The sequence below is a fragment of the Mus caroli genome, chromosome 1, assembly GCF_900094665.2.
Source record: "Mus caroli chromosome 1, CAROLI_EIJ_v1.1, whole genome shotgun sequence".
NCBI lineage: Eukaryota > Metazoa > Chordata > Mammalia > Rodentia > Muridae > Mus > Mus caroli.
Genome location: NC_034570.1, coordinates 181,586,608 through 181,608,611, shown reverse-complemented (window position 1 = coordinate 181,608,611; position 22,004 = coordinate 181,586,608). Strand labels below are relative to the sequence as shown.

Genomic DNA, 22,004 nt, shown 5'->3' with positions numbered 1-22,004 from the left:
CTGTATAGCCCTGGCTGTCCTGGAACTCACTCTGTAGACCAGGCTGGCCTCGAACTCAGAAATCCACCTGCCTCTGCCTCCCGAGTGCTGGGATCAAAGGCGTGTGCCACCACGCCCGGCTGTTTCTACATTTCCTGACAGCTTGAAATTCTACACAGCTTTCTGTGGCTTGATGACAAATCTGTTAACAAATCTTTTTGCCTGAGGCTAAAATGATGGCTCAGCTGATAAAGGTCCTTGTTGCTCTTGCACAGGACCCCAGTTTGGTCCCCAGAACCTGTATCTGGCAGCTCACAACATCTTAAACTTAAACTTACATTCTAGGGGATGTGACACCCTCTCCTGGCCTCCTCAGATGCTGTACTACCAGTGGTGGATAGCCACTCTCAGGCATGCACACATATGCACATTCTAAAAAGTAGCTAGGCAAGACGGCTCCTGCTTTTAATTTCAGCACTAGGAAGATGGAGGCAGGCATATCTCTGAAAGATTGAGGTCAGCCAGGGTTACAGAGTGAGCCCCTGTCTCAATACACAAATAATAATCAAATTTAAAAGTAAAATCTTAGGCCAGGTGGTGGTGGCACATGCCTTTAATCCCAGCACTTGGAAGGCAGAGGCAGGCAGATTTCTGAGTTCGAGGCCAGCCTGGTCTACAAAGTGAGTTCCAGGACAGCCAGGACTATACAGAGAAACCCTGTCAAGAGAGAGAGAGAGAGAGAGAGAGAGAGAGAGAGAGAGAGAGAGAGAGAGAGAGAGAGAAAGTAAAATCCTTTGCTGATTTTAAAGGGTTAATTATTATTGAGCCCAAGAGGGTTTTGTGTGTGTGTGTGTGTGAAATATAATCAAAATAAAACTTCTTTATCTGTGATTGGGTTTTCATTCTTTCAGCAGTGACTCATAAAGGACAGAGTGGAGTGGAAACTTCAGGGTTCTTTGGGAATTCAGTTGTGTTGCATGGTTTTTACTGGAGCAGACTCATGAAGAAGTGTTTTCTTGAAGCAGACACAGGGGAAAGGGCATGTGATGAAGAATTCTTCACTACACACATCTGTTGGTCCATCTGACATTGTGTAGTTGAGCATCATTTGTTGGGACTCCACAGAGACAAACACATCAAAAAAACTTCTGGTGGTGAGTTATAGCTTCTTGTCACTTCTTCAGACTTGGGCCGATTGGCAGAGTGATATCAGCTGAGACAGACAGCTGAGGTGAGACACATAGTGAGATAAGACCTGTGGGCGTGATGTTTGGAGAGAATATAAATAAGATTCAACAGATAATGAAGAAGGCTGAGCTTGGGTTGTTTGTATAACTAAACGTTTATTGGTCTCACGTCTTCATTGATCTTCATTTTGATTCGCTGAGAGAGGCACAGCTGAGAACTTTCCTTGATGTTCCTACTGGCTCTGGTCCTTCCTGTCCACTTGTGTCGACTAAGGCCTGGCACTTCCTGCTAGGTCTGTCACTGCCACTGCTACCCCAACATTACCAGATTGGACTACTGGTATACCCGCAAAGCGAGTGGACTGAGCTGTCGTTGCCCACCTGTGAACTAAACGACTAGTTTCCTGAGGACACAGATGAGATTTACTACAAAGAACAATTTCTGAACAGGTCCACTCCCCCCGCCCCCATCTCCTTTCTTCTCCACTACCTCTGGTAGATGATGGGCTACTAGGGAGGTTAAAACATTTAAGAACCATCATTAAAAATGACATTAAAAATTAAAATGATAACAGAGACTTTTAGGTTAAGTTGTCAGGTTGATAAAGTTTTAAACTGCATGGCTCATGCTTGGTATCATGGCTAAGAAACACTGCCTCTCAGGAGAGTACCAGGTTTTCTTGTGTGGTTCTACAAGGGTCTCATGGTTTTGTTTTTATACTTAGTATTTTTGGTTGGCTTTGTGATTATTTTTGAGCCGTGGCTGGCATGCTATTCACGTTATAGCCCATGCAGGCCTTGAACTCTCTGCAATCCTCCTGCCTTAACCTTCTCAGTGCCTGGGTTACAGGACACGCTGCCATGCTCAGCCAAGACTTTGGCTTTGCAATCAGCATTTCTCCTTTGAGTTACTTCTGTGAAACATTGGTTAGCTACATAGCTCAGACTGGCCTTGAACTCATGATTCTCCTGTGTCTGCCTCCCGAGTGTCAGGGTTACAGGCATGTGCCACTACTCTGCTTATATTTAGGTTTTGACCCATTTCGAGTTTGTTTTGTATATGTCAAAAGCTGTGGAAGGTTGTGAACTCACCCACATGAGTGTCTAGCTGCCCCTCCCCATTTGCCCACTGCCTCCTGTGCTGAATTGCACTTGAACCTTTGTAAATGCTCGGTTATACATTGTCACATTCATCTCCTGTACCTACTGTGACAAACTTCTACAAACTTGGTGGCCTAAGGAACAGGCCTCGTTTCTTAGTAAAGACTAAGCCTCTCCTAGTTTTGGCGCCAGAAGAGCGACCTCAAAGAAGGGCCTCCAGGTTTCTGGGAGAAGGTGGGGTTTATGCCCACTCCCTTCCCTGTATCCCTCTGGGGGATACGCCTCCTTCCCCATGTCCCTGTGGCTTATCAGAGTCTGCCTCTGAGCAGCTGAGCAGAGCTGAGGTCTTTCTTCATGATGAATGCGTACTTCATGAGGACAGAAACCAGATCTTACTCGTCTCTGCTTCTCAACCCACAGTGGCTTGAGAGGATGCACAGCTGGTCTGAAGAATGAATGAGTAGAAGAGGAGGCACCATCAGTATTCTGGGAAAGATTTCGCACATCATGCAGAAGTTGAAAGGGATGGAAGCCGGACGTGGTGCAGGTTTGGGAGGTGGAGATGGAGCCCTGTAGCTCACTGACTGGAATACTAAACTGATGTCATCAAGCTCTGAACTTTGTACCTGGAGAGGAAACTTTCAGTGTGTTTGCTAAAGAAGGTTCAGAGCATGAACACAGCACGAGGTCATATGCACAGGGATATGCACAGGACCACCTGGGAAAAACAGAAGTTATGACAGCTGACCACACCCATGCACAGATGTACAAGTGTGCAAATACCAGGTTTGTAGAATTGCACCTCAGACCTGGTGGGTTCACATGAACACACACACACACACACACACACACACACACACACACTTGCAACATAGCTGTCTGTGATAGTATGAGTCAAAGTACAGGTGGCCAGAAGCCTAAGCAAACATGTGAGCTGCCTCCTAACAAGGAAAGGAAAACAGGAAATGGATGCTGTGCGGCCTCTCCTCTCTCCTTCCTTCCCCTGTCTTCCAGATAGCAGCCCAGACAACAGGCTACAGACAACACCCTGGCAGCCATTGCATCTCACGATGCTCCAAGGGAGTAGGAAACAAGTTGGTTCCCAGAATGCTTTGCAAAGGCTCTGTATTGGAGTATATGGAGGCTTCAGGGGAGTGGGGCTGCCTGGGTACTAATCCTGGGCTGGGCCCCTACAGCAGCTTGGCTAGTTCTGGCCTCCTGCTTGGTATTTATGTTTTACCTGGACCTTGTTTGTTATCAGGCCTCCTACAATGGACTGAGTATCTTTTTAGGGGTGACCGTGCCTCCCCTGAGCTCTTCCAGGAGGAGTCAGGCTTGTTTTCTCTTCGTCTTCACAGCGCCCGAAGCTAGAGTGATTTTCAGCTGGGTTTCTGTCCGGGGGCCATTCCTTCCTCTCTGCAGATCTTTTGGGAACTCCGAGGTGGACAGGGCTTCCCACATGGGGCTGTGATGAACCTCTAGACTCTGGGTCTCAATCCGTGGCTGGCTCTGACTCATACTCAATCCTAGCTGTAGCACCTAAGGGTCACTCCTCTCAGGTTTCAGGGCGTATCAGCATCACTAGGGAATTGGTGAGAACCTGAGATTTCCTCAATAATTCATACCCCATGTCCCTCCTCCTGCAGCATCACGTGGATCTGAACAAAGGCAGTGAACATTATCCGGCAGTAACCTAATCTCCTGGGTCGTTTACCATCAACACTCAGAGTGATCTCAAGGATTACCTTGGACTCTGGCCAGCACCTGGGAGACTGGGCCTAACTGAAGGCCAAATGGCCCGGGGTGCCAAGTAAGCCAACAGTGAGTTCCACTGAGGCGAGCTGGAAAATAAGCAAGCAAAAGAAAGCAGATGTCTGGGAGCTGCGGCTGTGGAGGCCTGTGTAGACTTCCATCCCACTAGCTGGAGCAGTGAAGCTGGGGCACCCTATTCTCCACAAGGTCTCTGGTCTTGTCTACAGTTTGCCCCAGCAGAGGCAAACTGCAAGCCCATTGCTTGTTGGCACACACCTTCTCTGTACTGAGACTGCCACTGCACACCAGAGGGAAAAGGAGGCAGGAGCTCACCTCTGGATCATAAGGGATACAGACCAATAGTTTCTGGCATGACTGCTACAGGACACAGCAGAGATGTACCCAGTGTGCAGGCAACCAAGAAAAAAACATCAAACTGGAAGCTCTGGTGATGGAAGGTTCTCTGGAGGCATTGGCCTGGAACTGGGTGTTAGAGGGTAAACAGGATCCTGGGGGCAAGAGAGCAGCTGGGATTTGGGGCAATGGGACAGCAAGTAACTTTGGGAAAGAAAGGGTTTATTTGGGTTACACGTCCATGGTACTGTCCTTCGTAGAGGGAAGCCAAGTCAGAAACTCAAGAAGGAACCTAAAGCCAGACAAGCCTGCTTGCTATTCCACACACCATTTGCCTCTCCCCGAGAAAACTCCCGTCACAAAGTGACACAACAGGAACTGTGGAGCAGCTGCTGGCTGGCACTCAGGTGTATGCTCATCTAGTTTTCTCATACGGTTTAGGACCATCTGCTTGTGGGATGGTGCTACCCACAGAAGGCTGGGCCATTCTACCTCAGTGAACAATCCCTGCCTCCAGACATGCCCACAGGCCTTTATGAGAGGCAATTCCTTGATTGAAATTCTCTTCCCAGATAAATTCTAGGTTCTGTCAATTTGGCAGTTAAAGCTGACTAGCTAGGATGAACTCATTCATGTACATAGGTATGTATGTATGTAGTATGCATGTATGTATGTACATTTTCTCAGAATAGCCCAGGCTAGCCTTGAACTCATTGGGTAGCTGAAGATATTTTTGACCTTCTGGTCCTCCTGCCTCCACCTCCCAAGTGCTGGGCCTGCAGGCTTGTGACACCACAGTTGGTTTATACGGCACTGGGAATCAAATCCAGGGCGTCATGCATTCTAAGCGAGTAATCCACTAAATAAGTAAGTTACATCCTCAGCCTGAGCACTCTTGTAAATGAGAGACACTCAGCTCAGACCAGGTTAAACAACCCAGAGAACTACAAGTCTCCATAACACGGGGGAGCCGGCCTTGGGCTCACACTTGGCATTTGGATTCGCCATTCTCACCCTTCTCTCTGCGGCCTCTTGCTCTGTGTGAACCATGTTCTCCTCTAGCCTCAGAGCTTCCTCAGTGTTCTGTGAGAGCAGTGTAGCTATGGACAGCCCTGGACTCATGTCACCCCAGTTCGTTGCCTCAGAAGGCAAAATTCTCCCAGGATCTTGAGATGGAGCCATCCTGAGTTCAGGGCTCTTAATCTAATGAGCGATGTCCTAAGGAGAGAGGCTGTGGAAATGGGGAGAAAGATAACTCAGGTGGAGCAGAGATGGAAGGACATGCCAAGGCCTCTCTGAGTCACCAGAAGCAGGGACAGGACTGGCCTTGCTAACATGATTTAAGACATCTGGTAATCCCAAATTGTGTTAATGCTAATGCATTTCTGTTGTTTGAAGTAGTCCAATTGGGAACAATTGGTTATGGCGGCCCCCCATTTGTAGTAAGACTCAACCCCAGACCACAGGACCCGTTCTGCCCAAACCTTTTGAACTACCTGGTCTTTTGAGACCTCGCACTGAAGATAGCTCAGGCACCAACGGTCATTGTGAGTCAACCTGGATTTGTTCCTGCTCCCCAAAATTCCACCTGGCAGACCACCCTGTGTGATTGCTTCAGTGTCTACGGAGTCTGCCTCTGTGGGACCTTTTGTTTCACTTGTCTTAGATGTCAAGTGGCAGCTGACATGAATGAATGTTATTTGTGTGGGATAACGGTGGCAGTGAGGACTCTCTACCGAACCCGATGCAGCATTCCTGGATCTACTTGTGATGACTACATGGCCACCATCTTGTCCTGTTTGCTCTGTGTGCCAAATCAAGAGAGACATTACCAGGAGGAGAGCCATGGACACTTTCTAACAGGCTGGATGGTGAGGGTTCCGGCTAAAGCAGCTGAACTCAGCACATGCCCCCCTCAGCCCCAGTCTTTCCAAATCTTTGGCAACTGAGATGTGATGGATGCATCTAAATGCAGAACACTGGAATCTTTCTAATTGGGCCTTTTGATGTATTTTAAATGGATGTCACTCTTCGACTTGGTTTCTCCTTGCTCCCATATCATCAAATAGTCCAGCTTATAATTTTTTTACATTACATTTTAAATAGAAACCAAATAAAAGATTTTGCTAAGAAGAAAAAAAAAATACCCAGAGTCATGGGATGTCATTACCAGCACATATCGATTACATGGAACTAACCTTGTGCAGGCTGTGCCAGGATCTACCAGTCCTGATTTTGTTATTGAATTTAGGAATGTTAGGCTCTGCCCCTCCACATGGGGTTCCTGGAGAGGCATTTTAATCAGCAAAATCACAGTGTGAGTGAGAGTCACCCTGTGCTGTGCATGTGTGCCCTGAAGCTCTGAGGTCCCCACTGAGCACACTGCTGAACGTTAACAAGAATTCCATTGCCACAGCCACTCCAGTGAAGTCTGTGTGGCAAGCCCAAAAAGCTTGGATGCAGTCCTGAGGCAAAAAGTTTCATGGAAACTTAGTCTCCTGGGGTCTTGGCATCCTGTAGCATGAATGCTCCAAACTTGTCCCTATGTCAGTCGGTGAACGGACCTGTGTGCTTTCCTTCAATATTGTTTTATTACAAGTGCCTCTAAGGATTGATTTTGACATATGTCTAAGTTAGATTAGCATCCACCCGTGTTCTAATATCCTAGGAAATTGTTGAGCCAACCTTGGGCTTTGATTTTAATAAGACTGCTACTCATTCAGACAAAATGCCTCCAGCGTAGATAGTGAAAGAAATCAGACATCGCAGTTTACTGGGTAAGAGCTAGAAATCTCAGGGCTAGTTCAACAAAGTAAACTTGGAATTCTCATTATAGTTATATATGGCAGACTACATTACTTAGTAGAAGAAAGTCCCCCACAAAATCACTTAGAATAATAGCCAAGTCACTCCCATGTGCAGGAATTTACAATGGCCTAGGAAGAAGGAAGGTTGTGGTCTAAGAAGGAACTAGAGTAAATACTTTGAATAACAGCTGAGTCACTCCCATACACAGGAATTTACAACGGCCTAGGGAGAAGGTGGATTAAATATGGCAAGGGCATAAAGCCCTTGTCCCTGGATTCTAAGATTAAGCTGACCTTAGGTGGGGCTGCTTTTGATCCCAGTTATAAACACTGTTTTTTTTAAAATCCCAGTTGTAAACACTACCTGGTTCCTGTTAGCTTTTGTGTATGCATTTCTCTGTTTTGTGTAAAGAGTCATTTTGCATCAGGTAACCTCAATGTACCTTGGATGACCTAATGTATCGCCTAACTTTCTTGTTTTCTTCTGTAATATAAGACTGATACTTTGAGAAATTACATTCAGATCAACATTCCCTTGTGTTCGAGTCTGTTTGTCACCCTGCCGACTCCTTGCCCACCTGAATACTGGGACCCTCATTCTCCTGCAGGTTGAGGGGCTGACTGAGTCCAGTTCGTGGCACTCTATATCTACCGTTGCTACTGTGTGTTGGGCACTTGCCCCTGTGCCGAGCACTGACCTGAGCATCCGGGAGTGTTCTGTGTGCTGGTTCTGTGTATTCTGCACTTTTGGAGCAAGTACAGCTGTTAGTGGTTGAGCCTGAGTCAAAGGTCAAGTGTTCACAATCAGGGCGTCCTTTCCTGTCTTCCTGTACATGGTTACTGATAGTGCTGTAGGACCTTACTCTACTGTCCTGCTCCTGCCTCCTCCTCCACTGTCTAAGACGATCACAACAGACTCTGGAAGTCCGACCTCTCTAGTCCAAGTCCTTGGACCTGACTCAGCTTTGTCCTCACTAGACCTACCACCTCAGTAGCCAAGATCTCTTACATTAGAGAAATAATCTAGTTGAGAACATGAACCAGGTACCACAAAGCTTGAGTGATTAATGCTAAAACGTAGTCTTGGAGGTGGCAGATTACTCAGAGAAGCTGGGTTTCCATCAGATTTCTACAACAGGGCTGGGGGTATGGGGCTCCTCCTCCACAGCTCAAGGCCAACCTAGGCACCATAGTGAGTTCTAGGCTAGCTTCTGCTACAGCAAGGCATTGTCTTAACAAGAACACAGTAGAGCAGGAGGAAAGGAGGCCCAGCCTTTTTTCAGGAACCCACTCCCCTGCTGACTGACCCCTGTGACCAAGCATCACCCCTTTCAAGGGCAGTGCCCTTCTGATTCTGCCTCCTCTCACAGGCCCACCTGTCCATATTGTTACTGTACAGATGGATTTTCCAGTATGCAGACTCTGGGGCCTCTTCCCTACCATGGCACCCGAATAAGTATTCTCTGGCTCTCAGATGACCTAGGAAACATTTCACTTAGATCCAAGCCTACACTGGGCCTGGTGGACGGGCAGTTGGTGCCAAGCCCAGTGAGAAAGCTCATTTTTCTAATGAGTATCTCATGTTACCCCTGCCCAGCAAACTCACCCTTGTGTATGCACATTCCCACTTAGATGAACCCCTGGGAACCAAGAAGGCAGGTGGGCCACCCCTAACAGCCCCAGTCTTCCAGAGAAAAAACAGATCTCATCTCCTCCTCAGCCTGGGCTCCCCACATCAGGGGTCTGACTCTTCCCCCAGGGACCTGGCTTCTCTCCCTTCCTCATTTTCTCCTTGGTGACCCTTGTGGCAGGGTCATATCTATCTATCATCTATCTATCTATCTATCTATCTATCTATCTATCTATCTATCTATCTTCTTATTCTTTTTAATTTTGTCATACAATATATTTTGATCATGGTTTCATCTCCCCCAACTCTTCCCAGATCCTATCTTCCTACTAGCCAACCCCATGTTCTCTTTCTCAAATAAATAAATAAATAAATAATCAAAACAAAAACCCCAATAAGACCAAAACAAAACAAAATAAAACAAAAAACTAAAACCCAACAACATGGAATTTTTTTTTGTGCTGGGTGGCTAACTAGTTACTTCTGGACAGAGGCCTGCCCTGCAGCATGGCTGACACAACCACTGACACGGTCTTTGGAGAAAACTGATTTCCCCGTTGCTAGCAGGCAGCAATTGCAGATAGCTTCTGGGTTAGTGATGGGGCCCTGTGCCCATTTCACCTCTCGATGCTGACATTTTTTAGAGTGTGACCTGCCGTTTACTTGGTGTTCTGAACATTGACACAATTCCCAATGATGTGAAGCAGGACCTTGGCAATTTCACTTTGCACTGGGTCCCACCATGATGCTTGTTTCTGGTGAGTTATACTGTGAGAGGCCTCTACAGAGTCTGTGCTAGGGCTAGGCTGAGCTCACTGCTCCTTCCTCTGAGAGCAACAGAAAAGCCAGGACAGTGGAGGCTTTGATCAGACTCCCTGTGACAAGGGTACATAGGGAAGGGGGAGGGGCAGGGGCAAGGGCCAGCTCTTCCCACCCTCCCCATCTGGAGTCTCCCACCCATGCTCACCCTGGCACCATCTAGCTCAGCCTCCGTGTGACCTCTTCCAGTGACAAGAGAGTGCCTGTCCCCATGGACTCCACTTTTGTGACGAGTTCTGAGGCTCCCTAAGCCCTTTCAAGATTCCAGTGATCTCCCTGTGCTCCTTCTGTGCAGCCTGGTGGGTATTCTCCAAGGAAACCAGCAGACCTGCCTGAGCAGCCTTCTCCTTGTAGCTGCCCTGGACTGCTCACCTCAGCTGAAGTCTTCACTGCACTTCCCTGCGCTAACATCCCTGCCATGAAGCTGCGGACAGTGGAGTGCCTTTCTCTCAGATGTACTTCACTCTGAATGATGGTTCTAAGATGGTAGGAGCCAAAGTGGATTTTCCATGCGTGTATAGACATCTACTCAAAGGAGGAAGGACCAATCTGGGTCCCAGAGCTCCCTCCACAACTGCCCAAGGAAATAGATGCAGACCCATGCAGAGTACTGACCAAGGAAATACATGCAGAAGCATGCAGAATACACACAAAACAACTGCTTCAAACAGCCAGCCTGCGATGCCAGTCACAGGAGGGAAGAGGATGGAGTTGGCTGTGAAAAAGGCCAGGCAAGGAAAGGGCACAGAAGCTTCAGGAACCATGCGGTGTTTGCCCTAGACCCACACTGGAGGAAACAGGATCAACCAAAGCACGGGCTCGACACCTATTCCAACTTGTGAGAGCAGCTAGAAATGCCAGCTCTTACACCTGCTGTCCCAGGCACCCTCCAGTTCCTTTTGTAGTCTGCACTGATCCCCAAGTAAGGATCAGCAAGACCCAGCCCTGCACTGGCTACCTCCTGTGCTTCCCCAGTTCCTTAGAATTGAGCACCTAGTGCAGTACTTAACAGTGCAGTGTCAGGTTTCAAGATGACCTCAAGGACTTGTGCCACAAGACAGGAGAGAGCTTTTCAGGACTATGCCGACCTCTCTGAAGTTTTAGCAGCTTTACGTGCCATGGCTACCATTATAAGAACTATGCAGAGAGGACCATGGCTGGAGAACAGCTTCCAAACACCAGAAATATTTCTCTCCCTTCTGATAATGAGTTCAAGGTCCTTACCACAGGTGACATCACATCTCAGAAGCAAAAATAGGTCTCTATTAAGAGTATGTAATGTCTTCTGTCTGGCCGATCCGGTTTCCTCTATGCTCGTTGCCTTGAGCTCCTAATTGTTTTTGTGACCTCAAAGCTCATTCCTGCCGCTGTCTGGGGGCATTAGAACAGGTTGTGTAGGGTCAGCAGCATGGTCATGCTCATTAGCTTTCTTCCAATACAAAGCACACCCACTCACTGTGCCTCGGGTACAATATCTCATTTAATACTACCATTCCTTGACATTCTTTAGAGATGAGACTGTTCAAAATCATGTATTTGCATCTGTGTAGGAGTGTGGTGCTGCTGGGTTTAGAGGAGCATATAGGATCCCTGGCCCTGGAGATTCAGGCCAGCAAGGGTGCTGGGAATTAACTTGGGTCTTCTGCAACAACAGCATGCCACCTTCTGACTTAGGGGTTGAGAACAAGTTAGTCGTCAGTTCTCAAAGCAGCTGTCCAACTGTACTGTTGGCGGGGTGACATTGCACAAAGAAACCCATCACCCCAAAGAAGGAAATGCCAAGGTACCCCCTGACTCTGGAACCCCAAAGGCCAATGAGCCATGCATAGACTGCTGAATCTTACTCTGTAGCCTAGGTTGGGCTCCCAAGTCACCTGTTCATCCACCGTCCCGAGGGTGGGGATTGCAGTGCGCCTCCCAGTGTTTGGGAGACCAATCTTCTTACCTCTGCAGTCCTGAGGATTGAACCCTGTGCATGCTAGGTATGAGCCAAAAACCTTCTAGCTAGCCGTTCATCTGATTAACATGACTTACATGAATGAGCGGCAGTTCCATAAATTTAACCATCCTTTAAGTATTTGGCAACTCAAAGCATTCTTCAAGTGATTCTGCTGGCAAATTTGTCAAGTGTGAGAACTCTCCTAGACATAATTAATGTTCTTACTCTCTCTCACTGCCCCCGGCACAGGTTCTGCATGGGAAGGGTGGTGAAGTGCTGCTCCTGGGCTGCGTTCCACAAAGCAGGGCTGGCTATTTGTGCTTTTTGAAGCCGAGCTGCCGTTGCCCATTGTCCCACATCAGCATTCAACGTATCCAAGACAGGCCCAAAACTAGTGTCACCCTTTGTCCTCACTGGAACATGTACACACCAGGGCAGACAAAAAGCTGTATTGTGGATTGTGGGAGCCTTGGTTACAGGAAGGGCTTGAGTCATCGACACTGTGAATCGTCTCCTTGTTGGGCCTCTGGAGGGAGATTCCGAGTGACTTAGGTATGCCTCTCTCCTCTTCAGGGGACGGTCATCAGAAATGCAGGTAGGCAGACGTGAAAGCAAGTTAACTTTCTAGTCAGTGTCCTGGCAGTGTGTGTGTCTGGAGTGTGCACACCTGCTGTGGACAGCAGTGCCTGCTCTTCTCTTCTCTTTAATAGCCTGGGTTCCTCTTCTCAGCACCCCAGTTCTTCAGATTGCTCCCCTTTTGGGTACTTATTTTCTTTACCCTCAACTGACCACCAGCTGGTCCTGATACTGTATCAACTGATAGAAAACTGCTAAGACTTGATAGTTTTGTACCAAAGGGAAACAAAGGAACATAAACCAGTAATTGGTACCTTCATGCCCTCTCACTCAGTTCCACATTTCCTCAATAACACCAGGTGGGGCTGCAGCAGTGGACTCAGTGGTTTCTTGAGCCCCCAGCATTGTAGCATACGCCTTTAATCCCAGAGGCAGGTGACCCTCTGAATTCAAGGCCAGCCTGGTCTATAGAGCCAGTACCAGGACCCACATAGCTACAGAGAAACCGTCTTGAATGTCACCCCCTGCCCTGCCACCCCCTCTCCCCGGAAAGTACTGTCTTCTCTTCCAGAGGACCCAAGTTCAATTCCCAGCACCCACATGACAACTTACAACTGTTTGAAACTCCAGTCCCAGAGGAGCGGATGCTTCCTTCTGGCTCCTTGGCTACCAGTTTCTTCCTTGTACACTGGCTCAATTGCACCCACCGAAGACTGTTTCTCTGACTATGAAAGGGGCCCACTCAGCTCTGTTAGCCAGCCAGCTTCCTCCCCATCTCCACGTGTGTTTGTATCTGTGCATCCTAAACTGCATGCAGACACCTCTAGTCTGTTTTTCCAGCCTTTAAGAGTTAAGAACAAGGCCACCCAATTCCTGAGAGGTAAAAATTTATTGATTTCTATGACATCAGCATGTTATGATACGGTCACACCTGCTCATACAGCTGACTTCTCAGACCAAAAGAGGATTTGGTTTTTCCTTTTAAAAATACATTTTTTCACCAGCAAGAAACATTTTTTTAAAACAAACATTTTCATATTAAGTGGGCATTAAAAACAATGGCTTTCCCCAGACTCACGGGGAAGAGGGCTGGTCAGCAACAGATCTCAAAACACCTCAAGTCTGCTTCCAGGCCCTAGATCTGTCTCCCACATAAAGTACTTTAGAGGGGAAATAAAACCGCAGCCTCACCCAACCAGCAGCCAAAATCCAGCCAAGAAAAGAAGAGGTAGACTCAACTGGAACTATTCAACTTATTTGGTAGGATTGTGCAAGATATTTTAACACATTAAAAGTTTTCAAAATGGGTCAAACATTCTACAAACAAGCGACTAAATCATCAATGTTTTTAATGTTAAGAAAAAAAAAAAATCTCAGTGATAGGTGTACACATGTACTCAGCTCTGAGAACGCGGCGTGCCGGCCCTGTGCCCCTGATCTCCTTAGACTTTCCAGGATAGAACGCTCCCTCGCTCAATCTGCTCTCAGTCCTTTTCCATTTTAAAACCTGCAAGGGCCAATGATAAGAGTTTTCTTGGACCAGTGAGCAAATCAATTCTGAGAATTTTATTCAACACTAGTAATTAAAACAAATCAAAACACAAAGACCAGGACTGTGGTGATGACGGTAGCTCCAGCTTGTCTCTAAGAGCTGATCACTTAATTCTAGGGTTTAATAGAATTAAAAATAAATTATCTAAACTTCCAATTAATGCTGAAACTAAAAGGAGATTCTGTACAAGGGTAAGCGTTTAATAGAAGTCATACACTAGACTGAATGAGCTTCTCTGGAGGGGGTTAGTTTATCAGGGCATAATGCTATCAGTCACGGTTGATATTGTCACAGGTTGGCTCTGAGGGTTCAGCAATGATAATTATATTGTAAGGATCAATTACTTATATTTTATTACTTGCTAATTGAATTAAATATGTTATCAGCAAAATATATTATACATGGATGTATATTTACATAATTTTTCCCAAGAGCTCATACCAAATGAGAAGACAGGAGGAAGGAGCAAGCCTTTGTAAGCAAAGAAGGAACCGGATGCTTTTCCGGTGGGCCATGAATGCTGAGCTCTGGGCACGTGCGGCAGCGGTGAGTGCTGAGGGGCTCCGCCCAGCAGACACCCACCCCCATTAGTAAGAATTAAAAGCATTGTTTTTGGAAAAAAAGGAAATCAACTTTATTTTCTCTACATTAAAAAAAAAATAGAACCAGCTATTAATTTTTGCTGAAAAAATGCTTCTTTTGGTGTTTACAACATCTAAATTTCTGAAAAGGTGATCTGGTGAAATCATCCCCGATGCATTCATAAACCAGACCTTTACACAGGTGACCAGCCCTTTACACAGCGAGTGACAGTTGTCACAGCATTTACAGTCACCTTAGAACACACACTGCGACATGCAGATCACAAAGAAAGCTCAACAAGCTCAAGTAAACATTACAGCATCATGAAAACAGAAACCCATCGGTAGAAAATAAATATAACTTTGTAATAACTGTAAAGAAAGTGAAAGCACTTAATAAAAATAATGGCAGTTGAATGTATAACTGTCTCATTACCCAATCATAAGATATGTTCCTGTAAAATGCATAGACTCCTTACATGGAAAGAATTTGTGCACCACAGTTGTGTTCAACAGTTTTACACAATAAAAACAAAGCCATCCAAAGCATTTGCATACTTCGCAACTAGAATACATGTAACTTTTTTTTTGCTCTTTAGATTGTTTTAAAAAAATATTAAATGTAAAAATTCTCAGATGGAATTTCTGCAGAAAACTCCACAGTGCATCTTTCATTTGACTACAGCCATTCTCCCGCAACACCTGGGAACTTGCAGCGTAGTCTCAGAGCCCACTTTGAGATTACTGAGAGCGGGCGGGTGCAACATGACACCAGCCAGCACCAGCCAGTGGCTGCTTCAGAGCACACCAGGCTCTTATGTGATCCAGAAATTCCCAACCTAGGTGCTTTTGGTCCCAAACACATTAGTCTCTACCCTCATGCCGGGAACTAGCACACTTGTTACACAGTCTCATCTGCCTCTCTCTTGCCTGCTGATAGCTATTAAGGCCCAGAGCACTTGCAGGGCGAAATTCCCATCAAAGACCACTCAAAGACCACTACCATCCATCTTTTTTGGACCAGAGCCAAATACACTTTTTGTAATGACAACTTTGGAGCGATATCCTGTGTTCATTGTTGTGTAGTGACTTCAACGAAAAGGACGAAAAACCAGAGAAAAGATGAGTTAACCCTTCCTATTCGGTAATGCAAACCAACATTTTCTTTTTAAACATACCCAGGACACAGAAGGCAGCCTATGATAAAGACTGTTCTCTGTGATTATACTAGGAACAACTAGTTGAGCAAGTCTTTAAGGTACCGATTGTCAAAATACATCACTAAGACAAATTAATGAGAAGGAGTCCGCAAGGCTGTGAGTGAGAGAGCATCCTCAGCAGTGACTGAGACAGCAATGTGACAGCCGCACCCGAGGGCCACAATGGCTGACTTAGGACTCTACCTCTGGGACAATTACAGTTGCACCAACTTTTGTTTTTTGCAGTCTTCAGGTTAAGCCCGCTGGCTTTGGCGCTCTCTCCTCTTGCTTGTAGTCTTGACTTCTTGTTACTTAACTACCCATTAACACAGTCGTAATGCACAGACAGAAATTAGTCCGGGAAAGAACTAAAGCCAACTTTTAAAGTAGTAAGCATCCCTAGAGGGAAAAGTTCAATGAGAATTAAAAAATCAGAAATTCCTACAGAAAATTGAATTTTTGGCTTCCTATGACTTAATACTGGATTAACTACCCTGTAATTGATGACTTCTTCAGTATTCCCTAGTTTCTTACTGTAGGAAATTAAGGGTTGTAATACCAAGAACTAATCACATGACAGATCTGAACCCACAGCTATTAATTTCAACCTTCCTATTAAATTCCCGTCTAACTTGTTTATCTGTTCAAGTTTCATTCCGTTCTTGCTGTTCCTGCTTCCTCTGCTCACAGGCTTCTCTGTCATTGCACACAGCCATTTCTGAAGTGAGGTGAGCTGTTGCTTGGTCCCACCTGTGGTCCAAGGACTCCAGCACTGAGTCGCACAGCCTGTGTGTGGTAGGAAGCCAGGCAATGCAGCTGAGGGCAAAGAGAGCTGCAAGTCCTAAAGGATGCCGGTGTAAACTGGCATGGCTTTGCTTACCTCCCCCTGTCCCCGACTTAATACAATCAATAACTTCCTTGCATCCCACTTTCCACACTAAGTACAAATGGGGAGTTCTATCCAGCTCTCTACAATGGCATTGTGTGGCTTCCTGAGATGGCCATAAAGAACACCTATTTATTCTCTCTTCCAGTTCCCTAGTATAAGCAGGTGGACTCCAGCTATGATAAGGAAGCACTGCCAATACTCTCAACAAACACAGAAGACATGTTGAACTGGAGAGGTGTGGGATGGACAGACCAAACACATCTATTTACAGCTCATCTCTACTATCAGAAGTCAGTTCACAAGTCTACAGTTATTGTCACTCTAGAGACTGTGGAAACAAAACTGCATTTGAAAGTAACACATCTTAGGAGAGTGAGCTCAGCATGTACAGTATACTTAACTGTCATGTTCCTCTGGAGCACAGCAGTGGTAAAAGTGGGCCAGTCACACTTCTGTGTTCGCATATATATGGATATATACATCCTTATAGGAACTGGCCACTGTAGCCTGTGGCTTGCTTTGCAATGAGGAAATGGGTCTGCTAGCTAGGACTACATGCTATACTTGACAATGAGCAACTTCTCCCCCAGACAATCAACTAATGTCTCAATTCAACTCATCCTGAAACTGAACAGTTTCCCTGCATAGCTTCTCTCTGGCTTCCCCTCGTTTCTAGATTGAGACTGCTTTCACATGTTCACGGTCCTGCTAACCAGAGTAAAATGCTAGGGTTTTTATAACAACTGCTAACAAATCCAATGCCTTCCTCAGTTTACCAGCAGTGGTGTGGTGCCAGTGCGGTATCTCAGGTAGCGCCTTTCTCTTCTGTGCGTGCTCGGGGTTTGCTAACGATGAAGCTGCTATGGGCTTTTATTTGGTGTTGGTCAACTGTTCCTGTACAACTGGGGAAAATTCACATCTTTCCTTTTTCTCTTTTTGGTTTATTTGAAAACAGAAAACATTAGTCTTTATTTTTGTTTTACAACCTATTTCTCAGAATTGTAATTTGTGTTGTTAGTGACGATAGGGGAATCTAGTGTTCGTTCATGCCACAGAAAACTACTGCTGACTTACTGTTTTTCAAGCTTAGGAGTTTTACTGTCCTAAACCAAACCCAACCTCTGTCTCAGCACTGATGCAGAGGCTGCATTTTTGTAAAGTCTGGTTCTCCTGTGAGGTAAATCACATGAACAAAAGGTCAAATCTTTCAAAAGGTTTCTACAACGAACAGAAACTTGCTTGGCTTTGCCCTCTTAGAAGACAACTGGAAGAGACTGGGAAGTGTTTTTGAGCTGCTGTCTCCTGGTCCTGCCACCCTGAGAGGGGCAGCTGCTTGACATAATGACAGAACATACAGACCCCGGGGTCCACAAGAGGCCTTGTCAATATTGCAAGCCAACATCTGGTTCTACCTCTTATTTCCTAATAAGCTACTCTAGTTCCCTGAAACTGGCCATTTAAATGTTTTATGTTAATTTGCTTTAACCGCCCCCAAATACATTTGGTACTATAATATCAAAATCAGAGGGAAGGGATCCAGCTACCAGAATGGGAGTGGGTTCAGGGAGGTGGCCGATGGAGGTGGTACTAGAGCATCATGGGCAAGCACAGACAGGAAAGCCTCCTGGGAGCCTGCTCACGGATGAGGCTTCCCTTTGCTTCAGGCTAGGTTACTATCCTTTGCTATATTTGCATCTGATAAAAGTGCATTTTGTAAAATACAATTATCAGTCTATGATATGCCTTCTATACAAAAAGAGAAAGTGGGTGCTCTCCTCTCCTGAGAGGAAAGCACTAGCACATGTAAACATGGTACTGGGCTGAGCAGGCCTTTCAAGGGACACAGTGATGACAGGTGGACAGTGGACACTGCTCCCCACAGAGAATGCCAATGCTGCACCTTAGCCAGGGTTGCTACACGGTGAGGCCACTCCTCAGGATGTGCCCACCAGCTCTCCAGGCTACCAGTACCTCAGCATGGAGGGTAGACACATTAATGTTGTGGCGCTCTGTCCTAGGAAAGAGGAGCATAGCTTCTGAACCTGAACTAAAGGTCACAAGCAAGTCACAGGGGCTGACTAAGTGCATCTGGTGGCGAGAGTTTCTTTCGGAGTCTTCTAGGATGATTTTATGGTTTCCTCTTCTCCCAGTGTGATGCTTGCGTAAATGTATGGTAGAGCGTATCTCTTTAAAACACAAAAAGTTCTTAAAATGTATTAGCACATCATTGTATTACTGATCCTCATTGTAGCAGAGTTTTAAAACATCCCAAAGGGGGATGAACATTAATCCATCCATTGAATTTCCTTTTCTTTTTATATATTTTGATTTGCACATGTAAAATAATGCACATGTATGAAGAAGTCTGAACTCCTATGTAGCAAGTCCAAGTCAATTCCTAAAATAGACAATGGTAAAAATACTGAATGATGTGGTACCACAGATAGCCTGACAAAAATGCAAAGGACTGGATGAGGAATATCCACATGTTGCTGAGGGTCATCTCTCTGCACACAGCTTCCTTCTGGCCCTGGGGAGGAGGAAAGGCCCCTGGAAGACAAGACAGAAACAGTGACACACTTCCCCGCAGTACCAGGCCAATCTTCTGAATACAAGCTGACTTGGCTCACCTATTTAGGATTTCCTGCGAACTGCCCTACTTTGCAGGGATTTCCTCTAACACACACTTTTCCTGCTCAGCAAACCCAACCTCTGCCAAACACTCTTCTGCCCACTGGGTGAATGACTGCCATTAGCATCTATCCCAGATCAGAAGCAAGGCCCACCCTCTAGCCTTGGCTCCCTTTCTTCCTATCTTCAGTGGTCCTATCTACTTTCTTTCTGTACATTTGCTGACTCTCCATGTCCAGTACTTTGCTTCACATTTCCACCGTGGTCAGACATAGGATCTGTGAAACTGACATTAAGTACAACAAGCTTTACAAAATATGTCTTTACAATAAAAAAGACGGCACAGAGTGAACAAGTCTACTTTTTCTGGAAAGAAAAGCTACATGGCTTTGGTACAGTCTACTAAGATCATCTACGATACTTTCGGCATTCCGTCTCTGTCCTTGCTGATAATCCCCAGGTAAGCTGGCTATAAAGGGATCTGCTGCTCACAGCCATTCATAGGGGCTCCCCAGGCCCAAGGTCTGGTGCACAGGTGGCCTTTCTCAAGCTGCTCACTCACCACTGTTGCTGGAGTTTAGGGTAAATCTCACAAGGCCAGAGACCTATGACCTGCCACTCTTTGATCACCCCTGTCGCCTGCTAAGCCTTTTGCATTACCTCCACCCTCCACACAGCTACTTTACACACCTTCCCCAGTGTTTGGGCACTAAAAAAATTAGCCTAAAGCACAGCAACTAGTGAAAGCATGCTGGCTGCCAAACAATGTTAATTTTCATCTTTCCAACTTCCTTTCTTTTTCCTTCATGTGGTTTTATATTTTTTGTTTTGTGTTTTGGTGTTGGGACTCAAGCTAGAGCTTCACACATACCAGGCAAGTACTCTCCTACCGAGCCACACTTCCAGCCTGAGTCACACATACTAGGCAGGTACTCTCCCACTGAGCCACACTTCCAGCCTGAGTTGTAATTTTTATTCTGAGACAAGGTTTCAGGAATTTACCACGGAAGGCTTTGAATTTGGGCTACTCCTGTTTTAATCTTCCAGGCCTGTGTTCTCAGGACTCTGTAGTTAAGGAGTATACAGAATACTGAGAATATAAAGGGGCAAGGATAGATTTCCTTTCCCTCCCTAGGAGAAACAGCTTTGTATGAAAACAGTAAACTGTGCCCTTTTTGTAAACAAAAGTGACCTTGACTCTTCTGCTCTCTGTTGAGAGAAGGGCATCTGCTGCCACCACAGCAATGGGGCCATGTGACTGAACCAACCCACCACAGAGTAAATCTCTCCTTGCAAGGGAGGGGAAAGCAGGGAAAGATGCAGCTTAAGTCACCTCCAGTGACCACCAAGCAGCGAGCACGACGCCAAGCCTGACTGTCATTTGTTATTCAACCCTCCAACAACCACACCTCTGTCACGTTCGTCATGTCTGTCACATAGGATGAGCAACAGTGTAAGAACCAGAATGCAACAACACCAATTTTTCTTTCCATAAATTCTAAGTTGAAATTCTTAACTACAGAATGGCTTTGATTTCTGATATACATAACTGAGCAGGGAGCTGGAGAGGTAGTTCAGGATAAAGAAGACCTGCTGTTCCTCAAAGGTTTTGAGTTCTGGTCCCAGCACCCATGAGGCTGGGACATCTCTACCTCCATCACAACCATCTCTATCTCCAGCTCCAGGGGTTCAGAAGCCTCTGGCTTCCTCTGGCCCTTTACTTACGAGCACGTACCCATAGGCAGACACCCCCCCACACCACACATAATTAAAAACTAAATCTTTTAAAAATAAGAGAATAACTAAAAGATGTTTATCTCGTCTGCAGCATGTGCTCAGACTCTCTGATAACTTGAGAGTGTACAGGGGAAGGGCTGTGTACCTGTCTTATAAAAATGGGACAGGAGGTCCTCCTTCTCAATAAAGCGCTGATAGAGCCAGCTGGTGAGGTCCTCGGTCTCCAAGGGCACATCTCCAATTGGGAAAATCCTGTGAAGATTCAAAAACATCGAAAGAACTGCTTTAATTCAGAGGGGAAAACTACTCAGAACCCTAACTTAGCCTTACTAATGAATCACACACACAAAGTGATTGAAGTGCTAGGCAAAAATGTCCCTTAGCCATGTTGCTTTATGAGAGTGTGCAAACCAAAGTCTGCCCAAACTAATGGCTTTACTAAGTGTATCAGAATACTGGCTTATTTATTTTGTTTTATATGCATGAGAGTTTTGATCAGCTGTCTGTGTGCCGTGTGTGTGCCTGTAGAGATCAGAGGAGCACACTGTAACTATGCACAGCTGGAAGCTGCAGTGAACCGTGCTGTGAGTGCTGGGTATCAGACGCAGGCCCTCTGCAAACACAAGCGTTCTTCACTGAAGTGGCTCTCCAGGTCCTGCCTTGTTTCTGTGATACTGGGGATCAAACCCAAGGCTTTGAGTGTGCTAGGTCATCACTCTACTCCTGAGCTGTGGCTTCAGCCCCAACAAGGAGATTTTAAAAGTAGAAATCCGTAATCAGAAGGCTCTTAGCTGACTGTGATGGATCATGCCTGCAATCCCAGCCGTGCAGAAACAGAGGCAGGAAGCTTAGTTCTAGTTCAAGGGCAGCCTGGGTTACACAGTGAGGTTCAGATCAGTGTAGACTGCAGGATAATACTCTTTATAAACAAATAAACAACAAAACAGAAACAAAACCAGAAGACTAGCACTTAGTGTGGACCGTGGTCAGCATTGCTTTCCAACAAGCCTATCCCAGTTCTTGTGAGTCCATGCACAAGTCCTTTTAGTGTTCAGCAATCTCGTACTTTCATTTTAACATTAATCTTAACAAAAATATTTGCAATTATAAGGCTAATCATAATTGAATAATATAATGTGATTCTGGTGTGTGTCCTGTCATCACCGTGGTCCATGAAGTAAAAGTGAAGGCCAGGGAAATGACCAGCAGGTCCTTCAGAGGAAAGTGTATGTAAGGTCAGGAGTTGGCCGTGAGCAGAGCTGACTGTCATG

The 22,004-nt window shown here is 45.9% G+C and overlaps 1 protein-coding gene and 1 pseudogene across 3 annotated transcripts in view; one reads left to right on the top strand and one right to left on the bottom strand.

Annotated features, from left to right (window-relative positions):
* LOC110296655 overlaps positions 1–6,233 on the top strand; it is a 31,911-nt pseudogene extending 25,678 nt beyond the window's left edge.
* A 6,781-nt stretch (positions 6,234–13,014) lies between these two features.
* The window catches only part of Lpgat1 (lysophosphatidylglycerol acyltransferase 1), a 65,985-nt gene continuing 56,995 nt past the window's right edge, over positions 13,015–22,004 (bottom strand). Inside the window, exons 7-8 of one of the 3 annotated variants that reach the window (XM_021184016.1) lie at positions 20,879–20,985; positions 13,015–18,915 (exon numbers count right to left, since the gene is read on the bottom strand). In XM_021184016.1, coding sequence (XP_021039675.1) covers positions 18,764–18,915; positions 20,879–20,985 — 259 coding nt within the window. In that variant the 3' untranslated portion in view covers positions 13,015–18,763. The remainder of the gene's footprint in view (positions 18,916–20,878; positions 20,986–22,004) is intronic. The other 2 variants (XM_029480923.1, XM_029480950.1) reach the window with 2 other exon arrangements.